General features: G+C 39.9%; 1 protein-coding gene across 18 annotated transcripts in view; it reads right to left on the bottom strand.

Moving 5' to 3' along the window:
• The window catches only part of SUN1 (Sad1 and UNC84 domain containing 1), a 65,088-nt gene that overhangs the window by 30,145 nt on the left and 12,915 nt on the right, over window positions 1-22,028 (bottom strand). For 15 of the 18 annotated variants that reach the window (XM_075899546.1, XM_075899537.1, XM_075899540.1 and 12 more), the window contains exons 2-4: window positions 13,511-13,607; window positions 5,180-5,374; window positions 2,483-2,673 (exon numbers count right to left, since the gene is read on the bottom strand). In XM_075899546.1, the coding sequence (XP_075755661.1) occupies window positions 2,483-2,673; window positions 5,180-5,374; window positions 13,511-13,587 (463 nt within the window). In that variant the 5' untranslated portion in view covers window positions 13,588-13,607. Of the gene's footprint in view, window positions 1-2,482; window positions 2,674-5,179; window positions 5,375-6,231; window positions 6,559-13,510; window positions 13,608-22,028 lie in introns of those variants that run through there. The other 3 variants (XM_075899544.1, XM_075899543.1, XM_075899545.1) reach the window with 2 other exon arrangements.

Raw genomic sequence — 22,028 nt, 5'->3', positions numbered from 1 at the left:
TGTATTTAACAGATTCCTCAGGGGGGAAAAAAACAATTTAAAAGGTCTTTACATAGATATCTGCAATTGAGCTACATCCTTACCCTTCAAGAAAGGAAGAAGTAAAGACTGAATGTCCTTGAGAGCTGGGCTGGCCTGAGCCCTTTTGGCACCCTGGGCCTGGGCATGCGGTGCTGCCCCTGGGTGCAGGGCACATGCATGGGCCCACCCGTGGAGCGCAGACCCGCCCCCCGGGGCGCTCGGCGCATGTGCGGGCCGGCCACGGCTGCTGGTGCGCAGGCCGGGGCCCACCCCCGGAGTGCACGGCGCATGCGCTGCCAAGCCGTGCAGGGCCCCGCAGCCGTGGGAGGAAGGGCGCTGCTGGCCGGCGCCGTGGGCGGGCCGGTGCTGCGGAAGCCGGGCGCGCAGCTCCTGATGGCAGCTGTAAAGGACGCTGCGCCCCCCCTTACAGCTGCCATCAGGCACCCCTCATTGGTTGGCGCCCTGGGCAGCTGCCCACTCGCCCATGCCTCCGTCCAGCCCTGCTTGTGAACATCAAAGCCATTTCTAGATCAGAGGAATTGTTACAAACAATCATTCCCTTCTCTCATTCTTCCACAGAGTTACTGCATGCAGCTTCTATGTTACATCCTATCCACCTAATTCCTCCCCACTCACATATTATATTAATACTTCTGATAAAGCACCTCTCTTATAGGCAGAGTAGGACCAACATTTTCAACAACAATGCTTCTCTCTTGCTGCCCAGTCTGGCACCTCTTACTCCAGGCTAAATGCAATGTTTTCATGAAAAAGGAGTAAAGGATCAGATTTTTGTTCATAAAGGATTACCATGTCCAAGTAGTCTGAGCAGTCAGAGACTGAAGCCTGTCTGTACACAAGAACTTCTGTGGGGGGCAGGTGCTTTTTTTGTAAACATGGACCACAATGGTGTGAATGAACCCCCATGGTCCTCCAAGTAAACAGGGAAATCAGCCCCAGCCTTCCCCTGGCTGGGCAGAGCATGGGGAAGGGAGACTCAGGCAGCATGCTGCTCCTGCCTTTGCCTAGCTGGCCAGAGCGTGATTACTTAGGGGATCATGGTGGTGCTTTTGCACTCTCTGCACCCCTTCAAGTACAAGCCTGGTATACTTAAGCATTTTGCCAACATAGCTATATTAGAGGTGTGGTACAATGGCAAGAGTTCTTTTGCTGGTATAAGCTGCATCTTCACTGGTAAGGTATGCTGGAATAGCTATGTATGTAAATCCATTCTAGTGCAGTCAAAGTGTTAGTAAAATGGATTTCTCTCTCTCTTTGTTCCAGAGTCACTAAATGGCTCAAAACTAATCTTTCACAACTAGTAAATGTACTTTCCAGATAACCAATCTAAACTCTCTGGTTGAATAACAAGTGAATACTTTATCTAGATTATCTTTCCTTTTATTACAGACACTTCATCATGCCAATCTACTCTTGATAATCAACCTAATGTGACCAAACTGCATCTTAGAAATTAGAGCTCCTTCAAGAGGATTATAATCTGGCAGGCATGTCTGCCTTTTCAGGTAACCCGACGTATACTGATTTACACCAGATTTTTCACTTTACCCCCAACTTCTCATACATCTCACTTTTAAAAAAGTTATCAGTAAATGCAGGTTCATCACCCTCTGTATATAAATAAATAGCCGTGATACTTCATGATGCACACAACTACTCTGTAGTTTGACCGCAATTTATATAAAACCTCTTTTTAAAAATCTGCATTTAGTGTATAGCTGCAAGGAAAACATGTTAGTGGCCCAAACAGAACTGTGCATAAGCTTGAAACAAAACCCTATTAATTACAAAAGCATAAAAGAAGTGTCTGTCGAAAGGTGGTATAGTATGAGTCACATAATCCAAACAGTGGACCAGCCATTCAGGTGCCTAGTCTCCATAATCTCAATTTCTGCTATCCTCTAGAAATGTAATTTTTTTTAAATACAATGACAACTTCACAAACCTATTAATACACATATAATAGCTTCCTGCTTCTCTTTTGTGACTGAACAAATTATTTCACGCAGACTTACTTGTTTATTATAGTCACATGTTGTAATTTTCTTTTTGACTAAACTTGTTATTTAGGATTTTTCTTTATGATGCTTTGAGTATGAGACTCCAGCTGAGTTTCAGACATGATGACAAATACTAGAAGAACATTAACTCCACAGAGAGCATCTTTGCTATGTACCTTTTGTTTGGCATATCAGCCTCACTGTGCAGGATTAATATATGTTAAACATTTTATTCAAAGCTAATGTGTCCTCTGGCAAAACTTCAGTTAGAAATTAGACATTAAAAGATGGCAATACGTTTGTTGCTGTCAATGTTTTCAGGCAAGGAAGCTTCTACCAAAAACAAAACCCCACAACCCACACATAACCAACCCCAAAATAGCTTTCAAGTCACAGGCTGGCACAAATCCTCAAATGTGTAGTTGCATTCTGTTACTTACCCCAAAAATGGTCAACTTCTGTTTGCTCCTGAATCAAAGATTCATCCAATACAGTAGATATCAGAGACGTATCACTGGCATGGCTATTGAAACTACTTTGGCTAAAAATAGAAGAACTGGACACATTTTTTCTTGGAGTATGTTTCATAGTGACAGACTGTTTGCTCATACTTTTGCGCTGCTTTCCTGTTCTAAAGAAAAAAAAAAAAAAAAGGCAAACATGGAGAGAAGCCATAACATTAAACAAGAACATACTCAAAGACAGTTATCAATGGTGTGTGTCAAACTGGGAGGGCACATGCAATTGGAGCCAGCAAGGGTCAGTTCTAGGACTGATACTACTGAATATTTTCATTAAGGACTTGGATAAAATAATAGAAAATATACTTGTAACATTTCAGATGACACTGAGTTGGGAGGGGTTGAAGTCACTTTGAAGGACAGAATTAGAATTAAAAATGATCTTGACAACCTGGAGAATTGGTCTGAATTCAACAAGATGACACTCAGTAAAGACAAGTGCAAAATACTGCACTGAGGAATGAAGAAAAAGAAAAAAAAAATCACATACACAGCTACAAATTGGAAACTAACTTGCGAGGTGATAGCATTGTTGAAAGAGATCAGGGGTTACAGTGCCCTTCCCAATTCAATGAATACTAATGTGATTCAGTTGTGAAAGAGACTAATATTATGGGGTGTATTAAACAGGAGTTCCATATGTAAGACACAAAAGGTGACTGTCCTGCTCTACTCAGTACTAGCAAGGCCTCAGCTGGAGTACTGAGTACTCTTGTAAATATGAGGGAAGATTGGAGAGAGTCCAGAAAAGAGCAATCAAAATGATAAAGACATTAAAAAACTTGACCTATGGGGAAAATTTTAAAAAATGCACATATTTCATCTTCTTAAGAAGACGACAACTAATGAGCAACCTGATAACAGTCTGCAAAATGTTCAAATACAGTGATCAAATACAGTGATCAATTGTTGTCCACAGCCAGTGGAAGTTGGACAAGTAGTAACAAACTTAATCTGGAGCAAGGGAGATACAGGCTACATATTAGGCAAATCTTTTTAACTAGAAGGGAAGTTAAGTTCTGCAATAGGCTTCCAAGGGAGGTTGTGGAAGCCGAATCCTCTGAGATTTTTAGGAATGGTTGGACAAACATCTGTCAGGGATGCTATAGGTTTAGTTGGTCCTGCCTCAGTGCAGGAGGCTGGGGGCTGGATTTGACCTTTAAAGGTCTCTTCTAGATCTACATTTCTATGATTCTGTACGCAAGTATGCCAAGGGCTGCATTTATTTTTGTATGATTAATTTAAGTATTTCATTTTGGTGGGGATACACACTGCACTGAAAATGCTTTTTAGGCTAACCAGTTTCATTGGTAACCAAAGGTACATACAAAAGAAACATTTGGTTTGTCTCCCCTTGCTTTCAGTATATAAGTGCAAACGTTTCAGACATTTTATTGAAGACTACATATTGAATATTAGTTATACACTTCAAGTTTTGCACAGGAAAATTTGGCATGTCAAGGGGGTTAGATTAGATCGGTGTTTCTCAACCAGTGGTACGAGTACCCTTAGGGGTACTTGAGAGAAGTCTGAGGGGTATGTCAACACAACTGAAATTTGGAGAAAACTGAATTTTGTTTTAAGTTTTACAGCGCTTTATTATTGTTGTACTTTTTACACCCAAAAATGTCATTGCCTACCCGGCTACAATTAAGTTGTTTAAACAAATGTGTTGCAATGGTAGGGAAAAAAGTGTGTCTGAAAACGGTAGGTACTGGGGGTACTTATAATTTTTTTAAAGGGTTACTTTATAAAAAAACGGTTGAGAAACACTGTATAAAATGTGATCTCCTAATACTGTGATTCATATACCCAAATGTTATATATCAAAATATCAGCCAAGTAACCATAAACCGTGTAGAGTTTCATTTAAGGGCTCTGATGAGTTCTTATGAAGAACAGACAGCTTTGTATGTTTTGTCATCTGAATTTTCATAATTTAAGCCCCAATCCTGAAAAGACTGAATTACCAGTTATTTCCAGTGTGTAAGGTTGTCTCATTGGCTTCAGTGGGACTAATCTTAAGCAGGTGAGTGCACAGTCCTATCAACTTCAAGGAGACCACTTGCAATACATACAGTTCAACAGGTGAGAGTTTGAGAGAGTTAGGATCATAAATTTGCTTCTATTACAATCAATTTCTCATTTAAGATATTTCATTTTACAATCAAATTTGTGTTCTAAAATGTTTAACAGATCCAAAAATATTTGTTTCATTGGCGGCAAAAAAAAAAAAAAAAAATTAAGAGGGAAGTATTCCGAAGACTACATAAATAAAATTACTGGTGCTACTGAGCTGGCACACAGCACACTTAGCCACAGAGTTCCCATCTCAGTAAAATGCAACCAAGCTGACATTTAGTCCTTATTCTACTGTTGAAAATTATGTTTAATACCAAGAAGGAAAGGAAGCCATCTTTTTCTTTTCAGTTGTTTTTTTCTGTCCAAGGTTAAGACAAAATTCCCTTGGCATTAAGACTGAGATACATGTAATGTAAACTCTTTAGTTATAGTTTATTGGGGGTTTTACCATTTTTTACTGCAGTAAGAAATTAAATAGTCTCTTTTGCAATGCAACATTTTGACTTATACAAAATATATACAAAATCTGCTTACCTGGATGATTGGTCTGGCAAAGACATGTTTCCAGTATAGGAACTGCTATGTACGTTGTCATTTTGCACATCATCTTTTGCGCTATATCCTGCAGTCACCAAGCGTAAACTGCGTCTTGACATTCTTGGAGAATCAAACACTGGATCCAATTTGTGTTCAGTCTCAAAATCCAGGGCAGTTGAAGAATAACTTGAACTAAAATAAAAATAAAGCTGTACAATAACCATTTTTAAAATACTTCAATTAATCAATTCCCTCCCAAAAGTCTACAGTTTTAACAAATGTAACTTATCCCCAGTATGGTCTTGATCCTGCACAGAGAACCACAGAAGTTCCCAGCATCCTTACAGAACCCAGGGTGTTCAGGGTGTAGAGGTCTATGTACACAGTTGTCACTGTACGTTCAGGGCCCACAAAACACTGTTAAACAGCCAACAAGTTACTAGCAAAGTAATTGCTTACTTCGGTATGTACAATATAGATAAGAAGATACAGTACACATATTCCAACAAAGCAAATAAAAACAGCACTTTACAGAAAATACCCCTGTAATGATATCAAAATAACTTGATATCCAAAAAATAATTAAGTCCATAATTTTCTAAATACTGACTGGAAAAGTATTTGCTGAATTAAAGCTGAAGCAAGTATTCTATTCCAAGAGGGCTACTTTGTGTCGTGTAAGTTCAGCCTAAGAAGTTATTTTCTACCCAGTTAAAATATATCATGAAATGTGAATTAAGACACAGTAGAAAAAATATTTACACATTCCAATTCTAAGCCAAGGTTGCAAACATTTTGGTCCAGCTTAATTGTTGATATCTAAACAGCCACATGCTGAGAAAGTTTAAAATTCTAAACAGTTTGTAAGAAATGAGGACCTTGACTGAACTTTTGTATAGGCAAATGTATCCAGAGTTGTGCCAATGGGTTTTTTTAAAAACCAATTTAGTTAACAGGTGAAAAAGGCTGTGGTCAGTTCTTAGTTGATTTAATTAAAAACAGATCTAAGCCAAATTGAAATAAGAATATCTTGCAAATATTTAACTAACCTGGTTTATTTCAACTAGTATAAGTTTATGTGCAGATGGTCTCAAAGCCTCTCTATCCTTAGCAGTGAAGCAGACAAATAATTCAGAGTTCTGAATCGGATTACTTTTTTATACAAACAGACACTCACGGAGATAACTATTGCTAGGAGAAAGCATGCGCTATTCAGTTTTGAGACTCAAAACTATCTAGGAAAAAACTGAGTAACAGTTTAACAATCTTTAAGACAGGAGACAGTGGGTGCAAAGCACATACAATCTGTCTTTATACAAGAAGGAAATTTTCATTATTCCAACTCAAACAAAATAGATTATTATAAAATGTCTTGGAGTAAGAAACCCAGACTCCCTCATGCCACTAGATGTTGGAGAAACTATGTTTGTAAGCATATAATACAGACGTCTGGCAGTTAAAATCTCCTGGATAGCAGCTGTTCATTCCTAGATCAGATTATTATAGGGGAATGTTCCACTGAAGCCAAAATCTCTGCCGGGCCACTGGCCAGGTACAAAGTTGACTCCAGAAAAGAGATCAATGCCAAATTATGAATACACCAGACCTGATGTAAAATTTTGGTCCACCAAGGTACACTGGTCAGAGGTGTGAATGTCACACCCATGAGAGATATGGCTTACCTAACCTAAGCACCAGGGATTTTAAAATGTAACTGTTTAAATGGTTAACCGATAAGCATGAGCTTATCAGTTTCTGTTACGGTTATATGATCGCTCCCACTTCTAGGAGGGATCACTGTGGTCTCTGCAGTATAAAAGTTATACCGTAGAGGCCGCAGCATGTGTAATTGATAGAATTTTTAGTGGTTACGTGGTAGGGATGTTAAATTGGGGTTAATTGACTAGTCGAGTAGTCAAAGGAATTTCCATCGACTACTTGATAGGCACTTCCGCATTCCTCGTTTGAAAGACCCCACCTTGGTGTTTTCAGCTGTGCATCGCTGCCCCTTTGAAATGCCACCTCACCATTTCAAAGGGTCAGCCGTAGAACCTGGGGTCAGCTGAGGACTCCCCAGTTGACCCTGATTCCACACAGCATTTCTCCAGCTGAACCCATGCTCCATGGTGCTAAGGTGTTTTAAAGGGGCAGCGCCTCACAACTGAGCCATGGATCAGCTGTGTGGCAGCTGCTCCTTTCCAACACCGCCTTGTGGTTTCAAAGCGGCAGTGCCACACAGCTGATCCCTTTGCTGTTTCTCTCTTATAGAGGCAGCGGGGGGGGGGGGGGGGGGGAAGGGAGGGGAAGATCGACTAGTTGACAGACTGAAATGCTTATCGGATAGTTGACTAGTCCTTAACATCGCTATTACATGGTTACCTTTTTAAATGATTTTTACATCCCTACTAAGTACTGGTGTAGACACCAGTAGATCAATGGCCTCTCCCCTTCCATTATTGTAAGTATCTATACTGTAGTGCTACACTGATTAGCTCTATTAGTTATGCCATGGTAGTGTAGACATACCTCAAGTCTGTTTTTGAGCAGTTCTACGAGATATACCAGAAATGTTCAGTTTCACACCAACATCTCCATTGCAAGTAGCAATAAAGCCAGTCAGATTGGTAAATTCTATTATATCTGTTCCTTCCTTGCCATTGGAACTTTTTATTGCCATGTTATTTTTATATACAAGTCAATACATCATGCAGTTTATTTGCGCACACATATATTGCACCAGAAACTTAGATCAGACACCAAACACAAAATTTCTCTTCTGAATGTAATTACAGGAAGGCAAAGGATGCTTGAGAGAGAGATTTGGGCCCTAAGTGTTCCTGTCAAAATTTATAATAATTTTAGGACTTTCAAGAGTAGCAAAAGTTAGCTGAATATAAGCTTTACAGAGACATTTAGCAGAGGAGGAAAAGTTACCTAGAAAACAAAGTGTTCTTATATTCTGTTATTCTTCACCATGGAAGATTAGAAACATATCAATAGTTTATTATTTATTTGAGAACATCCCTGAACAAATGTTTCTTGTGATCCGATTTGCTATTTGCACTTGCCACCATGCATCTGTTTTTTACTCTTCTGCCAGTGATACTTACAACAAATACGTAATTCACAAGAACACCACAAAAGTACACAGAACAAATGACAGCTGCTAATAGCTTTAGTTTGTTTCCATTAGCAAACACTTCTACTAATTTAAAATTTTAATACCATGAAATTGTTTTTGTAGATACAATTTTAAAGTCTGAATTCACAGCAAATAATCTAAAACTTCATGAAGTCATTTTTTAAAAACAATTCAAAACTCTTGCACTTTGATTTGTTTAAGAAGTGTAGTAGGTTTCTTAATACTAGAGGAGAGCCAAAATCATCTTGAACTTCACTGACACAAATGAATAAAACTATGAACTCTATTTTCCCATATCATACAACTTCCATATTTTGGAGAATGATTTGTTTTTCCTATTAGGGAGACCACTAAAAGCTTTCTTTACATATGAGCAGTTCCCTGTCCATGCAGGTGGGGATCTGCTCCAGCCCCCACCAGTTAACCTTTCACATCCCTAGTGACAGCATGGGCTTTCATCTACTAACAGGGGCATAAAGTTACTAATCTCAACGGCGTTAACTACCAAGTTTCACTGAATGAAGCAGAAACAGAAATAGGTCCACTGAGTTTACCATATATTAAAATATGTATATGGGTCAATGCAAGTATAAGTCATTTTGCAAGTATTCTATGGGATAGACAGAAGTTGCAATAAAGTAGGTAAGGCCTCTCCAGTCACTAACAAGTTGGAGAACAATTCCAGTGCACACAAGTAAGCGAAGGACAATCCATGTACCACCTATGAGTTTCCAAGCAAGTAGATTATCAGCATATCACTGCTCATCTTTGTCTTTCTGGTTAGGATATGCATCAGCATGGATAAACATCTGTAGTAACAAGTTTGCCCTGGAGCGGTTACTCCCTTGCCCTATTCCAAACAACATAAGCAGACTATTCTCAATGTACAGCTTCTAAACATTGATATTTTAGGTTAATTTACTGAAGTATGGATTGAAAGTTTCTGAGTTAATCTTTTAGTTCAATGAGTACAAGACTCCTTTCTGTCAGTCAGACATACATTATTTTATTTAATTCTCAATACCCTGGGAAAGTCTACTTTAAGCCCAAAACTTTTCCATATTGAGGGTAAAATGGCCTGAATCGTCAGAACCACAAATCCTGTTAGAAACAAGAGGGGCTAAGTTTGGAGGTTAGTTTAATTAAAGTCTGTAAATTTTACATTAATAAAAAAGGGGATGAGATTCTCAGGTTCAACTTACATGCCGGGAAGGCTGAAAGATATAAGAAATCAGGTTCCTTTGACTAACGCCCAAGATACAGAATACTCATTAGTATATCATCTTTTTCTCAGTACAAGTGCAAACATTTAGGATCATGCAGTAACTCCTGTTAGGATTAATGGATGCTCCCATGAATAAATCATAACTGAGGCTTCTAACAGATTCCTATTACCTGGATTTTTCCTTTTCTACTGAATATTACAGTCTGTTTGCAGCCAGCACAGAAAATACAAGTCAACGCCCCGTCTCAGTTTCTCCCAGGAGTGACATGAGTATGCTAACCAAGCTATCTTACTCGGGTAGTTTAGTGTTTGTAAAGCACCTTGAGGCCATTAAACAAAAGGACAGCATAAAAAATATATATACACAAATACCCCACAAAATAAAGCAAAAAATAAACACTTATTAGGATATGGAATAGGGATGTTAAATTATGGTTAATCAGCTAATCAAGTAGCATTTCCATTGACTACTTGATTAGTCTATGGGGGGGGGGGGGCACTCGCTTCATTTAAACTGCAGAACCGCAGTGAGGGTAACAGGAGCCAGACATGTAGCAGCCCAGCTCCTACTACATTTAAAATGCAGCGACGCAGTGAGGTTAGCTCCTGGAGCCGACACGAACCAGCAGGCTCTTGCTATATTTAAAATGCAGAGCCATGGCAGGGTTAGCTTCCGGGGCCAGCGCGAGATCCAGGACACTGCGTTTCTGCCCCCCCCCCCAATTGCCCATACCGTGGAGACAGTACTGAAGGGAACCTGCTTTTAAGCTGGCTCCCCCCAGCATCAGCTCCTGCTTCCCCCACCACTTGCTACCTCTGACACAGAGGCAGGCGGGGATGGAGAGAAGTGAGTAGTCGACTGAACTACTCTCTTACATCCCTAATATGGAAGAAAGTTCCCTCTGTAAGATTTTCCAAATACTATTTATCCCAAGGAGGGCTGACTTGTGCAAAGATGTTATATGCTATAAAAGATCTCAGCAAGCAAAGAGTGAGATGGAAGTCCTACTCAATCAATGTGCCTTGAAGTGGCCAATGGGCTTTGAAGTTTATACTCAAGACTTTGAATGCAAATCTCAATGTGCCAACTTCCCCTCCTATTTTAATGCAAGTGTTGCCAGAGCTTCAGATGGTATTTTACTCTAAATTACAACTAGACAAAGCATTTGCAGATACTTTTCTGTGATATAGAATCTTATTTCAGAGCCTATTACAAAAGTTGCTATAGCTTAAACCAAAGCTATCAAGAATAGATGCTTCCAAGAATAGATTAGTTACCAAACTTCAGCTTATCAGCCTCTATCCTTGTCTCAGCCAGTTGTTTATCTACAATATGAAACGTGACAAACTAGCCCAATGAGATGCTATGCAGCCTCAGCAAATTTCACTTGCCCCATTCTCTCCTCCAAAAACATCCTCACAAGATTTTCACCTATACAGAAATGACAAAATGCCCAGTTTACCGATATCACCCAATTATCCTCCAATATGTAAAGTTGCCCTGCCACTCCTTTCACCCAAGCCTGAACAATCTTGTAGTCCTTACTCATACAAGACTCTCCCCATCAATTTCACTGGGTGTAAGAACCATAAATTAGAACCTATAATAGAGTGGAGGGGGAGAGGTCATCAAACACTTAAAGAGGTAAAAAGGGTCATGACTAAAAACTTATCAAACCAATGAATTTTTCTCTAGATGAAAAAAAAATTAAAGTACTGCCTCTGCCAAAACATTTGAGCCTGGACAACACAACAAATTAAAAACCAATATCTGGAATAACACCAAGAATTATTTATTCCCCCTCATTCCAGTTTAATTTTATTTTAACAGAAGCTGGCTATTTGGAGAGGCTACAAAAGTAAAATTTAAAAAAGACTTTTTGTTTTAGATGATTATTCAGAATACAATATCTTAAAATCAGGAGGAAAATGACAAATGAGATTCTAATTTCATTCGTGTATTTTTCAATAAACAGAGAATAAATACAACTTACAGAATAGACAAAAAATGTGCGTGAGTAATTTTGACAATAAATCTGCAAGCTTTTCATTCATTATGTGAATTTCCCAGTGCTCTCTAACAGTAAGTTTCTTAAAATCCTCATCCCACTCCCCAAAATAACCACATTATTTATAATGCAAATGTAAACATATCTTCCTCTAAAGTAAAATATTTATGGATAAGAAAAAAAAAGTTACTTTTCTATAGGTTGAAGATTGATGTCGCCTTCTAGCCCCGTTACAAATCCTTTAGATACTTTTGTGAATTTAGAAAACAGATTTGCTTAAGCAATCCCAAGTGCTTATCTAAAATAGGGGTGGGGAATAATTTTTGGTGGGGGGTGGGGAGAGAGTCCCATTCCAAGATTTTGGTAAGCAGTCAAGGGCCACACTTTTCTGTGCAGGAGGTGTGGGGTCTATAATGGAGACTGAGTACAGAAAGGCGCACAGAGTAAGGGACTGAGGTGCAGGAGATAGTGTGGGGTCTGAGAGGGTGTCTGGGTGAAGGATGGGATTGTGACCTGGGGCAGGGGAATGGGGTGCAGAGTCTGGGAGGGTGCTTGGGTGCAGGAGAGGATTCTTGCCCAGGGAAAGGATGGAAGGGGTACAGTCTGGAAGGGAGTTATGACCTGACAGGGGGGTGCAGAGGGTTTAGATGGTGACCTGGGGGAGGGGGGGAGAGTTGGAGTGCTGGAGGGGCTGGGGTGCCAGAGGCAGGCTCTAGCTGCGAGGCACTTATCTATGCCAGCAGCCCTGTAGCACCCCCCAACCACGCTGGGCTCCCTGCCTGTTGCAGCCCCAAACCGCTTAAAAATACAGGCTGTTCCCGCCACATGGCTCTCAACTCTGGGTGGGGGAAGAAGCTTGCAAGGCCCCGGCTCCCAGGCCAATCTCTCAGCTCCGAATGGCTGGCTGTTTCCAGCCAATAGGAGCTGAGAGATTGGCTGAAGTCAATTTTTATTGGCCAGTTGCTTCAGGCCAATAGGAGCGGAGGATTGGGCTGGGGGCGGGGAGAACACAGGAAGCTTCTCCACTCCCTGCACAGCAGAGAGATTCAGAGACTGCACTTTAAGCTGTGTGCCTGAGGATCCTAGCAGGTGGCTTGGCAGGTCGAATCTTGCCCAGCCCTGATCTAAAAGGTGGGTTTATGGTCAAGAAGATTTACATTTCTCCTTTCAGTGAGATAATATGGATTAGAAACTACTAGGGGACTGCACCAACTCCTCCTCTCTCTGGCAGCTTTCGCGGCCAGAGAGCATGACAACATCATTCTGTTGCCCGGCAGGAAAAACTTTTTTATATATAGACAGAGATATTACCAAAAGTAGTTGGTGATCTGAAGTGATTTAGCTAATGAAAATGAACCATACAGTGGTCAGTTTAATAACCCTACCAACAACTAGCTCACCAAAATTCAGTTATAGCTACAGTAACACTCCTGCCAAATTCTTATTTATTTTGGGTGGAATTCCACACACAGTCATCTACTGGAGTCAGAAACAGTTATGCACATTAATGGGAGAATTTGGCCTGACATATTTGTTTTGTGAATAACATGCTTATCCTAATAAAGTTTACAAATCAGTTATTTTGATTAACTACACATGAAGCCATACAGAGCGATCAATGTATAAATGTTTTAAAGACATTATAAACAAGACAACAATGGTTTCTAGGTGGAGGGTCAGTCCAGTTTAATCATAGCAACTAGAATAATGAATCATAGTCTTAGTCACCATCCTTTTGGTCCACAATTTACAACTTTCCAAATTAAATGTACACATTATCTCCAGAGAGGAAACAAGATGAGACATTGTATCTATAAAATACACTGCAGGTATTTTTAAACTTTTTTTTTTTTTTAAAAAAAGCAATTACTTACCATGACAGCAAACACTTCTAGCATTAATAGCATTTTGGAGTGTTTATAATTTACCCATAAGAAATGAAGAACTCTCACCTGAGTGCATATGTATAGCCAGTGTTCTCTGGCACACATTGGGGTGGGGTGTACGTATGTAGACGTGAAAAATCCATGGTGATTGTTTCAAATCATACTGCAAAAAGGTGAAAATAAAGTGATACAATGGTTTTAAAAGTATTTAAATTCAAGGTAGAGCCCTTGCTTTGTTCAGCCTGTTATGGAATGGTGCAAATACTGCAGTAGAAAAAATTTCTGGCATAAAAAAAAACACCTACATTCCAATATATAAAGTTCACTTTTTTTTTATGTTACTGTTCTTACTAGATATCCTTATCAAAACTGCATGAACCTAAACTGTTTCCTCTTGAGGACAGTTTTCCTTTTGAGCAGGCCTAGGCTGCAAATACCAAAAATAGATTTGAGTTCTCTCGAATGCCATCATAAAATATATCAAGCTGCTATCACTAATTATACCACACCACTTTCCAAGTGATCGACAGATCCCATACTGTGCTACACTATTAAAAAAACCCAGAGATTTTACACTACCTGAAGTAATACCTTTAAAATATCATCAGTAACTCCATGGCCACTCTCCAATTACACACTAGTTCCTAAAAGCTTTTATTATATGCTTTGCCACCTACAAAGCCTAATCCTATTGTCAACTAAATATTTTACATACAGTCAAGTTGTTTTCTTTAAAAGTCTTCTGAATATCATTCACTAAACAGTAGAGTGTAATTCTGAATTATCTTTCTTAAAAAAGAAAATTAAATGAGGAGCAGTTCACTATTTTGGGATTGGTACTAAACTAATCTTCTGAGTAAAACACTCAGATGCACACACCCAGACAGCCAAGTCAACAGCAATCTAAGTCACACAGCTGGAATTTGGAACATTTTCCTGAGCTGCTTTCAGTTCAGGTTTTTGAAGAGACTACTTGTAAAGATCTAATTTAAAATTTGTATTGAGTATTGAAGTAAGAATAGGGAAATGATGTTTTCATTCACACCAAGAAAATAATTTTAGGACAATTTAAGATACGTTTGCTCACTCTTCTTCAAGCACTATACTTCAGTAAGTGGACTAGATATGTTGTTTCGGGCCCATGAACGTATTAGAGAATAACTGGAATAAAAGAATAGCATCAAGCACATTTTAACTTAGACCCAAAATTTCAGACAGTGCTCCCCTTTTGCAAGTGCTATTTGTGCCTGCAAATAAAATGGGGACACATAAGTAGTTGGATAACTACGTATTTGTTCCAACAAACAACTGTAGGTACAAAGATACAGGTACAGTTTGTGCAAGTATTAAAGGGACTAGGCTTTTGAAATATAGTCCTGGATGTTGCAATACGGATGCTAATAGATACTAGAAGCCATCAAGCTGTATGTACACTGCAGTTCCACTGCTACAGCTGAACCAGCAGTAACATTGGCAGGTATTTTTTTTTGCTAGAATTCTCCAATTTAGACATGGTCACTAGTTCCTAGACTCTTAGGGTACGTCTAGACTTACTTTCACTTTTGAAAGATATGCAGATTTGGTGGTAATTTGCATATCTTTTTCCAATCGCTTTTTCTAAAGTTTTTTTTTCAAAAAAAGCAAACAGTTTAGACACGGTTCTTTAAAAAAACAAAACAAAAACAAAAAAACCCCTTTTTTCAAAAGAACCTTCTTCCTCAAAAATTGAGGTTTACAGGTTCTTTTAAAAAGGGGGGGTTCCCCGAAAGAACCGCACCTAAACTGCTTGCTTTTTCTTTAAAAAAACAAAAAAACAAAAAAAAAGCCACTCAGAAGATATGCAAATTACCACCGAATTTGCATCTCTTCTTTCAAAAGTGAAAATAAGTCTAGACTACCCTTAGAGTAAACATCTCCCTACAGATTGGACTAGCTGTCTAAATCAGCTGCCACACTTCTACGATAATCTGTCGGCCTTTGGACACCAAAGATAGAACAGTTCTAGAGAAGAGATCTCCTCAAAATTTGTTAGATCTCCTGTTCCAGAGCACATCTGTTTTCTGAAGCTTTTTACCTGACTGGGTTATTTGAGGGAGAGGATGGGGGGTTAATAAGGAAACGATGTTGACTAAGCACTGCAGGCTTTTAAATAAGGTCCATACATTTTTGGACAGGACAGCCAACATATATAAATTGTAAGTATTTTGCTTTTCGGTAAAAGGTGGCCAGAAACTATGCAATGGATGGATTTAAATACACACACAGGTTTTGAGAGAAAAATAGATTTTTTTAATTACAAGGGTTTTTTTAAATAAATCTCTTTAAGATGGAACCTGAATGTAATACAAAATGTATTAAGGCCTAGTCTTATCTCTTAAAACATTTAAATGAAAAATAAAGATGCCAAATCCAAGAACATCTACCAAGAATCTGAGTTGAAAAGTTTGCTTTCCTATATAAAGGAAAAGTTGGGAGGAAAATCATCTAACTTTTGAGGTCAAGCTTTATTAATATGCCACAATGGAAAATGTAATGTATTAAGGGCTTGATTCTATAGGAGATTGGGGGCTTTGTTACCTTTTGCAAGAGACTGGCAAACTCATCTAAGGCATTGGGATCCAGCCTTTTACTCCAGGAAACATAAGGTATTTCATTAGAATCATCCACAGAGCCCATGTGAGGGGACTTCCTAACCTGTTTTATAGTTTCTCACTTCCTGAGCTGTGACTCACTCATTTCTCAAGCTTGCATATTTATGACTCCATCCTGCAAGAAAAGTTACTCTCCAGGTCACAGAGAAACTCTGATCTGCCCTCTAGCTACTAACCCTTGCTTCTGGTTGGTTTATATCAGTTCAAGTAAATAGCCCTGCTCTGTGCACAGTCACAGATACAAACAAATCCATTAGTTTCTCAGCTGACAATCTCTCTACACCAAAATAAACAAACTACTGCAGATGAAAAAAGAAATGTGTGTTAGTCACTAACGGGACTGTTAGTTCTTTTGTTTTTAATCAGACTAAGGGAGTTATGCAACTAGGGAGAAAAAGAAACCAAAAATCAGCAAGCCTGATCCCAAAGCATAGCAGTGTAGGAATAAAACAACAGAAATAACCTAGGACTGGAGGGGAAAAACCTGCTATGGCTGCAGGTCATTAAAAAAACCTATGTGGGAATTTATTTTCAAGAAATTTCTGTTCTTTTTTTACCCAGAAGAACACATGCTAATTGCAAGTGCAACAAAGGCCTGATTATCAGCATGAAACAACAGTGTGAAAAAAAAAAAAGTTTTTCTGACCGCCATGATTTTGAAGATAATGTGGACATCTGTACAATTTGGCTCAATCAGTTAGTAAACTTATTTTTGAACCATTCTTATAGATTGCTTACTGTATCATACTAGGCTATTGTATGATAAGCACCCTTGGGACCTGACTGATCCCAAATGAGGGAATTTGCTGGATCCAGGGAGGTCCCCTGTCACCAGCCTCCCAAGACTCTGTCCTTCCCTCCTTCTGGCTCTGCTCCAGCCCTGCTGCTACAGGACTTGGGGCTTGGCTCTAGTCCACTTCTACCAGCTGGCTGGGGCTCTTTTGGGATAGAGCTCCCCAGCCACTGCGGCCCCGCTTCTGTCCTGCCTGGCTAGGGCTCCCTGGGGACTGGGTCCCACTGCTGCCGCGCTGGGCTAGGGGTCTCCCACCACTGGACTCCCAGCTGGCGTGGCTCTCTGATTCAGCAACATCCGTGATCCTGCTGGATGACAGATGTTGCCGGACCAAAGTCCCAGATTTAGAAGGTTCAATCTGTAAAACCTTCTTTGATAGTGTTGGACAAAATGCAGAAAAGACTGCTACTGTGTTGCTGATGATGTTTACATTTAAAAAGAATTTCAAGACACACTGAAGAAAAAAATACCTCAAAATTTAAATTGCAGACAATAAAAAAGGAGAGGGATCAAGCATTTACTCCACCTCATTATCTTGCCAGTATTCTCACACTGAAATAGCAGGGTAGATGTCTAACAGCAGCAGCATCTTCAGCAATAACATGTACATCCATATATCAATCATGCCAACCATAATAAATTCCAGCATGGAAAGTGAAACATTCACACAGTATATGTTCACTGCTGATGCTTTAAAGAAGTCACACCACTGAACTGATGGAAGTCACTAGCCAAGCACCTGGAACCAGAGTTTGTTGAAGTGCAGTATCTGACATCAACAGACATAGGCTTTGTCTACACTACACATTTTTGTGGCAGAAAATATGCTAATGAGGGACTCGTTAGCATAAGTTGCGACATTAGCATATTTTCTGCTGTTTTTTGCGAAGCAGCATACCTTATGCCTCTCTGCCGCAAAAACGTGCAGTGTAGACAAACCCATAGAAAAAAGCATTTTCTTCATTTCATTCAAAAGTGAGAAATCAAATGAGAGTTGAAAAAGCAAGAAAACTTACCACCCTTTTCTAAACTATGAATAAAAATGAGATGGGATCAGATCTAGTTTTACAAGTTTGAAGAACTGCCAAAGCAACTTAGGAGACTGTGAAGTCCCTGGAAAGTTAGATAAATAGGTACTTAAGCTCCAGTTACTTTCACATAGATACATTTTAAAATTTCCCAGACTGATAAAAGATTTAGTTTAATTCACTGACCGTTAATCCCTGTGTTCCTTTATTAAAGTTAGGGATGTTAAAATGTGTTTAATCAAGTAAACATGGAACTACTGAAATCTTAAGTGGTTACTTTTGGGGAGAGCAGAGGGAAGGCGGTTCCCCAGGAGCCAGTGCACATGGGCGGCCAGTTTTTAAGCCAGCTCCCTGCATGCACCAGCTCCTGCCTGCCCCCTTTTCCCTACGTCCTCTCCCCTGATATGGGGGCAGCAGCATGGGGAGAGAGAGGGGAGAGCTGGTGTGTGCTGGGAGCCAGCTTTTATGCTGGCTCCCCATACATACTGGGAGCCTGCATGTAAACCGTGATTGTTAAATCGATGAGCCCAGGTTCATCGGTTAACCGTACATGGTTACACTTTCACATCCCTAATTAAAATCATTCAGATATAAACATGTTTTGATAAGAAATGTATCAAACATTTAAAGTTTGTTTTGTTTAATAAAAATAAATTTTATATGCTGTTATGTGTTTAACTTTGCCACCATCTTAATAATTAGACAAATCATAAGCAAAAAATTATCTAGTAAATAAGTAACAGATCAATCCGCTGAATCTATAGCTTTTATTTTGGTGTATGTATCACTCTTGTATGTAAAATCAGAGATATGGACTAGGGAATGGTTTATGGTTTTAAAGGGTGCAAATAAAGCCATGAAGGGGGTTCCCAGTGCTGGGACACCTCAATGTCTGGGTAATCACCAGAAAGTAAGACAAGCAGGAACTTAAACTGCAGTCTCCTTTGTCCTTTCAGTCTAAGTAGCGTTTGGTCTTAGAAAGACATATGACCACACCAACTGGTAGGGTCTGACCAGGTAATTTTCCGTGGGAAGGGACAACGTAGAAACAAAGACTTGACGCCCAAAAGGAAGGCTGTTTAACATGTAGAGTTTACAGGCTCTTTGTCTTCGGCTGGTATGTCACTCCCAACAGAATAAATCAGACACCCCAGGGAAAAAGATCTTCCCTGGCTTGGAGGTTTAGCTAAAATAAGCAGTTTAAAGGTAGGGATGCAAGGGAGTAGTTGACTTGTCGGATACTCAAGTAGACAACTCGTTTCCTGCCCTCTTGCTGCCTATGTGTCAGTGGCTGCTGGGGGGGTGGGGGGAGGGGAGGAAAGTGGGAGCCAGCTCATGCCGCCCTCAGGAGCTAACTCCGCTGTGGCTCTGCAGTTTAAATGTAGTACAAGCCAGGCGTGCAGCAGCCGGGCTCCTACTACATTTAAACTGCAGAGCCACAGCAGTGGTAGTGAGCACCTCCCTCCCCATCCACTAATCAAGTAGTCAATGGAAATGTCATTGACTATTCGATTAGCTGATTAACAGTAATTTAACATCCCTTTTAAAGGTAAGTTTGCAATAAGCTTCAATGTGTTAGAACTAGTTATACATTTTCTGTTTAAAATTTGTAATTCACTTTGCTCCATCTGTTTTCACTTACAACCACTTAAATACTACTGTTTGTACTTAATAAAATTACTTTTATTTACTATCAAGCCTAGTGTAAATTGTTATCTGGAGGGGGAGGGGGCAACCAGTATGTTCATCTTCCTTTCATTGTTAAAGGGGGCTTGCCTGATTGACTTAATTGGTGTTCTGATCCCATTTGGGGAACAGGTTTCCCAACTGCTGTGCCCAAAACTGCATTCCTCTCAGACCTGAGGGAATTCAGTGTCTGCAAAGTTCTTTGGGAGGGGGGGCGGTTAGCTCAGCTCTGTGCCTTGGCTGGGGGAGACCAGGAGATCTGGCCCAGCAGGACAGGGTGATGAGAAGCCCCAGAGAGCAAGGAGGCCAGTGCCATGGCTTTGTCAGCACACCAGGAAGCAGCCCCAAGGGGTTTTCTGTGACCACACCCAATCACACTGCAGAGCTAGAGTGCAGCCTCACAGTAACTCAACAAGCAGTACTGACAGGAAATATCATGCATGCTAGTACAGGTTGAACTGTTCTAGACTGGCACCTTCAGGACCTGACTGGTGCCGAACCATAGGAGGTCAGTACCATCTAGCAGCATTACCAACTCTTGCACCACTGAGCTCTTAGAAGACATTTAAGGATAAACTAAAGCTAAAATAACAGCACAAAGCACTGATGGCTGTAAACAAACTTTATGGGACTTCAGGAAATTTGATCACACCCATGATAAAGTGGATATTCGGCTAACTAAAATCATGATGTACCACTGAGTGCTGTATTAGAGAGGTTCAACCTGTAGTATTCTGCTTATTTTAAAAAAAATGCTCTCCTCCTCCTCCCGTGCCAGCGTTCAATTAGAGGTGTGCATATTTCGAGGGGTAAACAGAGGGCTTCCAATGGGTACATCAACTCATCCAGATATTTGCCTAGTTTTACCACAGGCTGAATAAAAAGCATTAGCAAACTCAGTAGAAATTAAAATTTCACACACACAACCCGTTTTACACTTCTCTGTGTACAATATTTATATGCCAATCAATTTATTTTATAACTGTAGTAAGATTAGGGTCCAAGGCCTGAGGCCTGACCAACAATGGTCAAGACTTTGCTAATATAAAGCAAAATTAATCTGTGGGCAAGAGGCAGGGTATGTTCACAGAAGTTGGCACAAACAGTGTGGTAACACCATCTAGGTTAAGAAGCGTGTTGGTACCAACACATTCCGTAGAGATAACAGGGACATACCAATCTAGGTACAGGGCATGGTCTAAATAGACAGCATGATGGATAGAGATGTTTTGAGTGAACCAAGAGATGCAAGATAATGGGTGGTATCTAGGTAGTGACAGAAGGTGGAAATCTGATATGTCAGAAGTGATGTGTAACTTGTTTGTATGTGTGTATAAAGCTTTGTCTGGCGTAGGGAAGCCTGGACAACCCTGTCTTGACCAGAATAATAATGTATGCATTGTCTGGCCCAACCTTGACCAGACTAACGATGGCTGTCTTGCCCAAAGTGCGTATTTCTAACAAAGCAAATCCAGGCCTGACTCAAGTCTGGTGCATGTAAAGCACGTAGGCCAGGCCGGGGGGGGGGGGGGGGGGGGGGGAGCTTTGAGAGTCAGGAGTGCATTAAACAATAGCGCATAGGGAGTATGGTATAGTGAAACCATGCCAAGAATGTTGGGAGAAACCTGGTACTGGTACATAATATTTTTAATAAGTAAAAATCACAGGTACAGCCATAAACTGTTCCAAAAGTATATCATTTTTGGAACAGCCTTAATAGCAGGATGTATCCCAAATATGGGCATAATAGGTATTTTGTGCAATACATAATTAATTGGTAGATATTACTAGAATGACCAAGTATAAATATAGGTGCTGAAAAGATAATCAGTGGAAGGCAATGAGCAGGATTGACCCACAGGTCCTGCTCAATGTAACTAGAAATAATGGACCTCTTCACCCTGGCTGCAACAGTGCTTGGTGTCCTGACACATGGGAATCAAAGGGACCACGACCTCCTGCCTGGTACTTTAGGTAGCATGCGGGTGAAGTGTTAAGTGAACTAGGCTTAATTATTGTATTATAATAATCTTCTATTAATTGCTTTTGCATTGCTTTGCACTGTATTAATTGCTTTAGAATTTATAGTATTTAAGGTTTAAATTGTATAGTTATTGTTTTTAAGGCTTGTAAAATTTAAACTATGTTAACTGCTTAAAACTTGCAATAAATAAGTGGTTAAATCTCACATGAGTATCCTGGTTTCTCTTGGATCTAAAAATTGAACCACACAACAAGGGGGCATTGGGAACTCCCACTGACTGAGTCCATTTTAAGGGGTACGTATTTGTAGTGGTTTAGTAGAGTTTGCTGAACAATTACTATACTTCATTTGACAATAAACTTGGCTTTCAGTTCTAATCTGATTTTGTGGCCTTTGGGGGCTCTCTTGAAGTCTGCTGTACTGACTACCTGCACAGAGCAGG

The sequence above is a fragment of the Pelodiscus sinensis genome, chromosome 16 (genome assembly GCF_049634645.1).
Source record: "Pelodiscus sinensis isolate JC-2024 chromosome 16, ASM4963464v1, whole genome shotgun sequence".
Lineage (NCBI taxonomy): Eukaryota > Metazoa > Chordata > Testudines > Trionychidae > Pelodiscus > Pelodiscus sinensis.
This window is presented reverse-complemented; position numbering and strand designations above follow the sequence as displayed.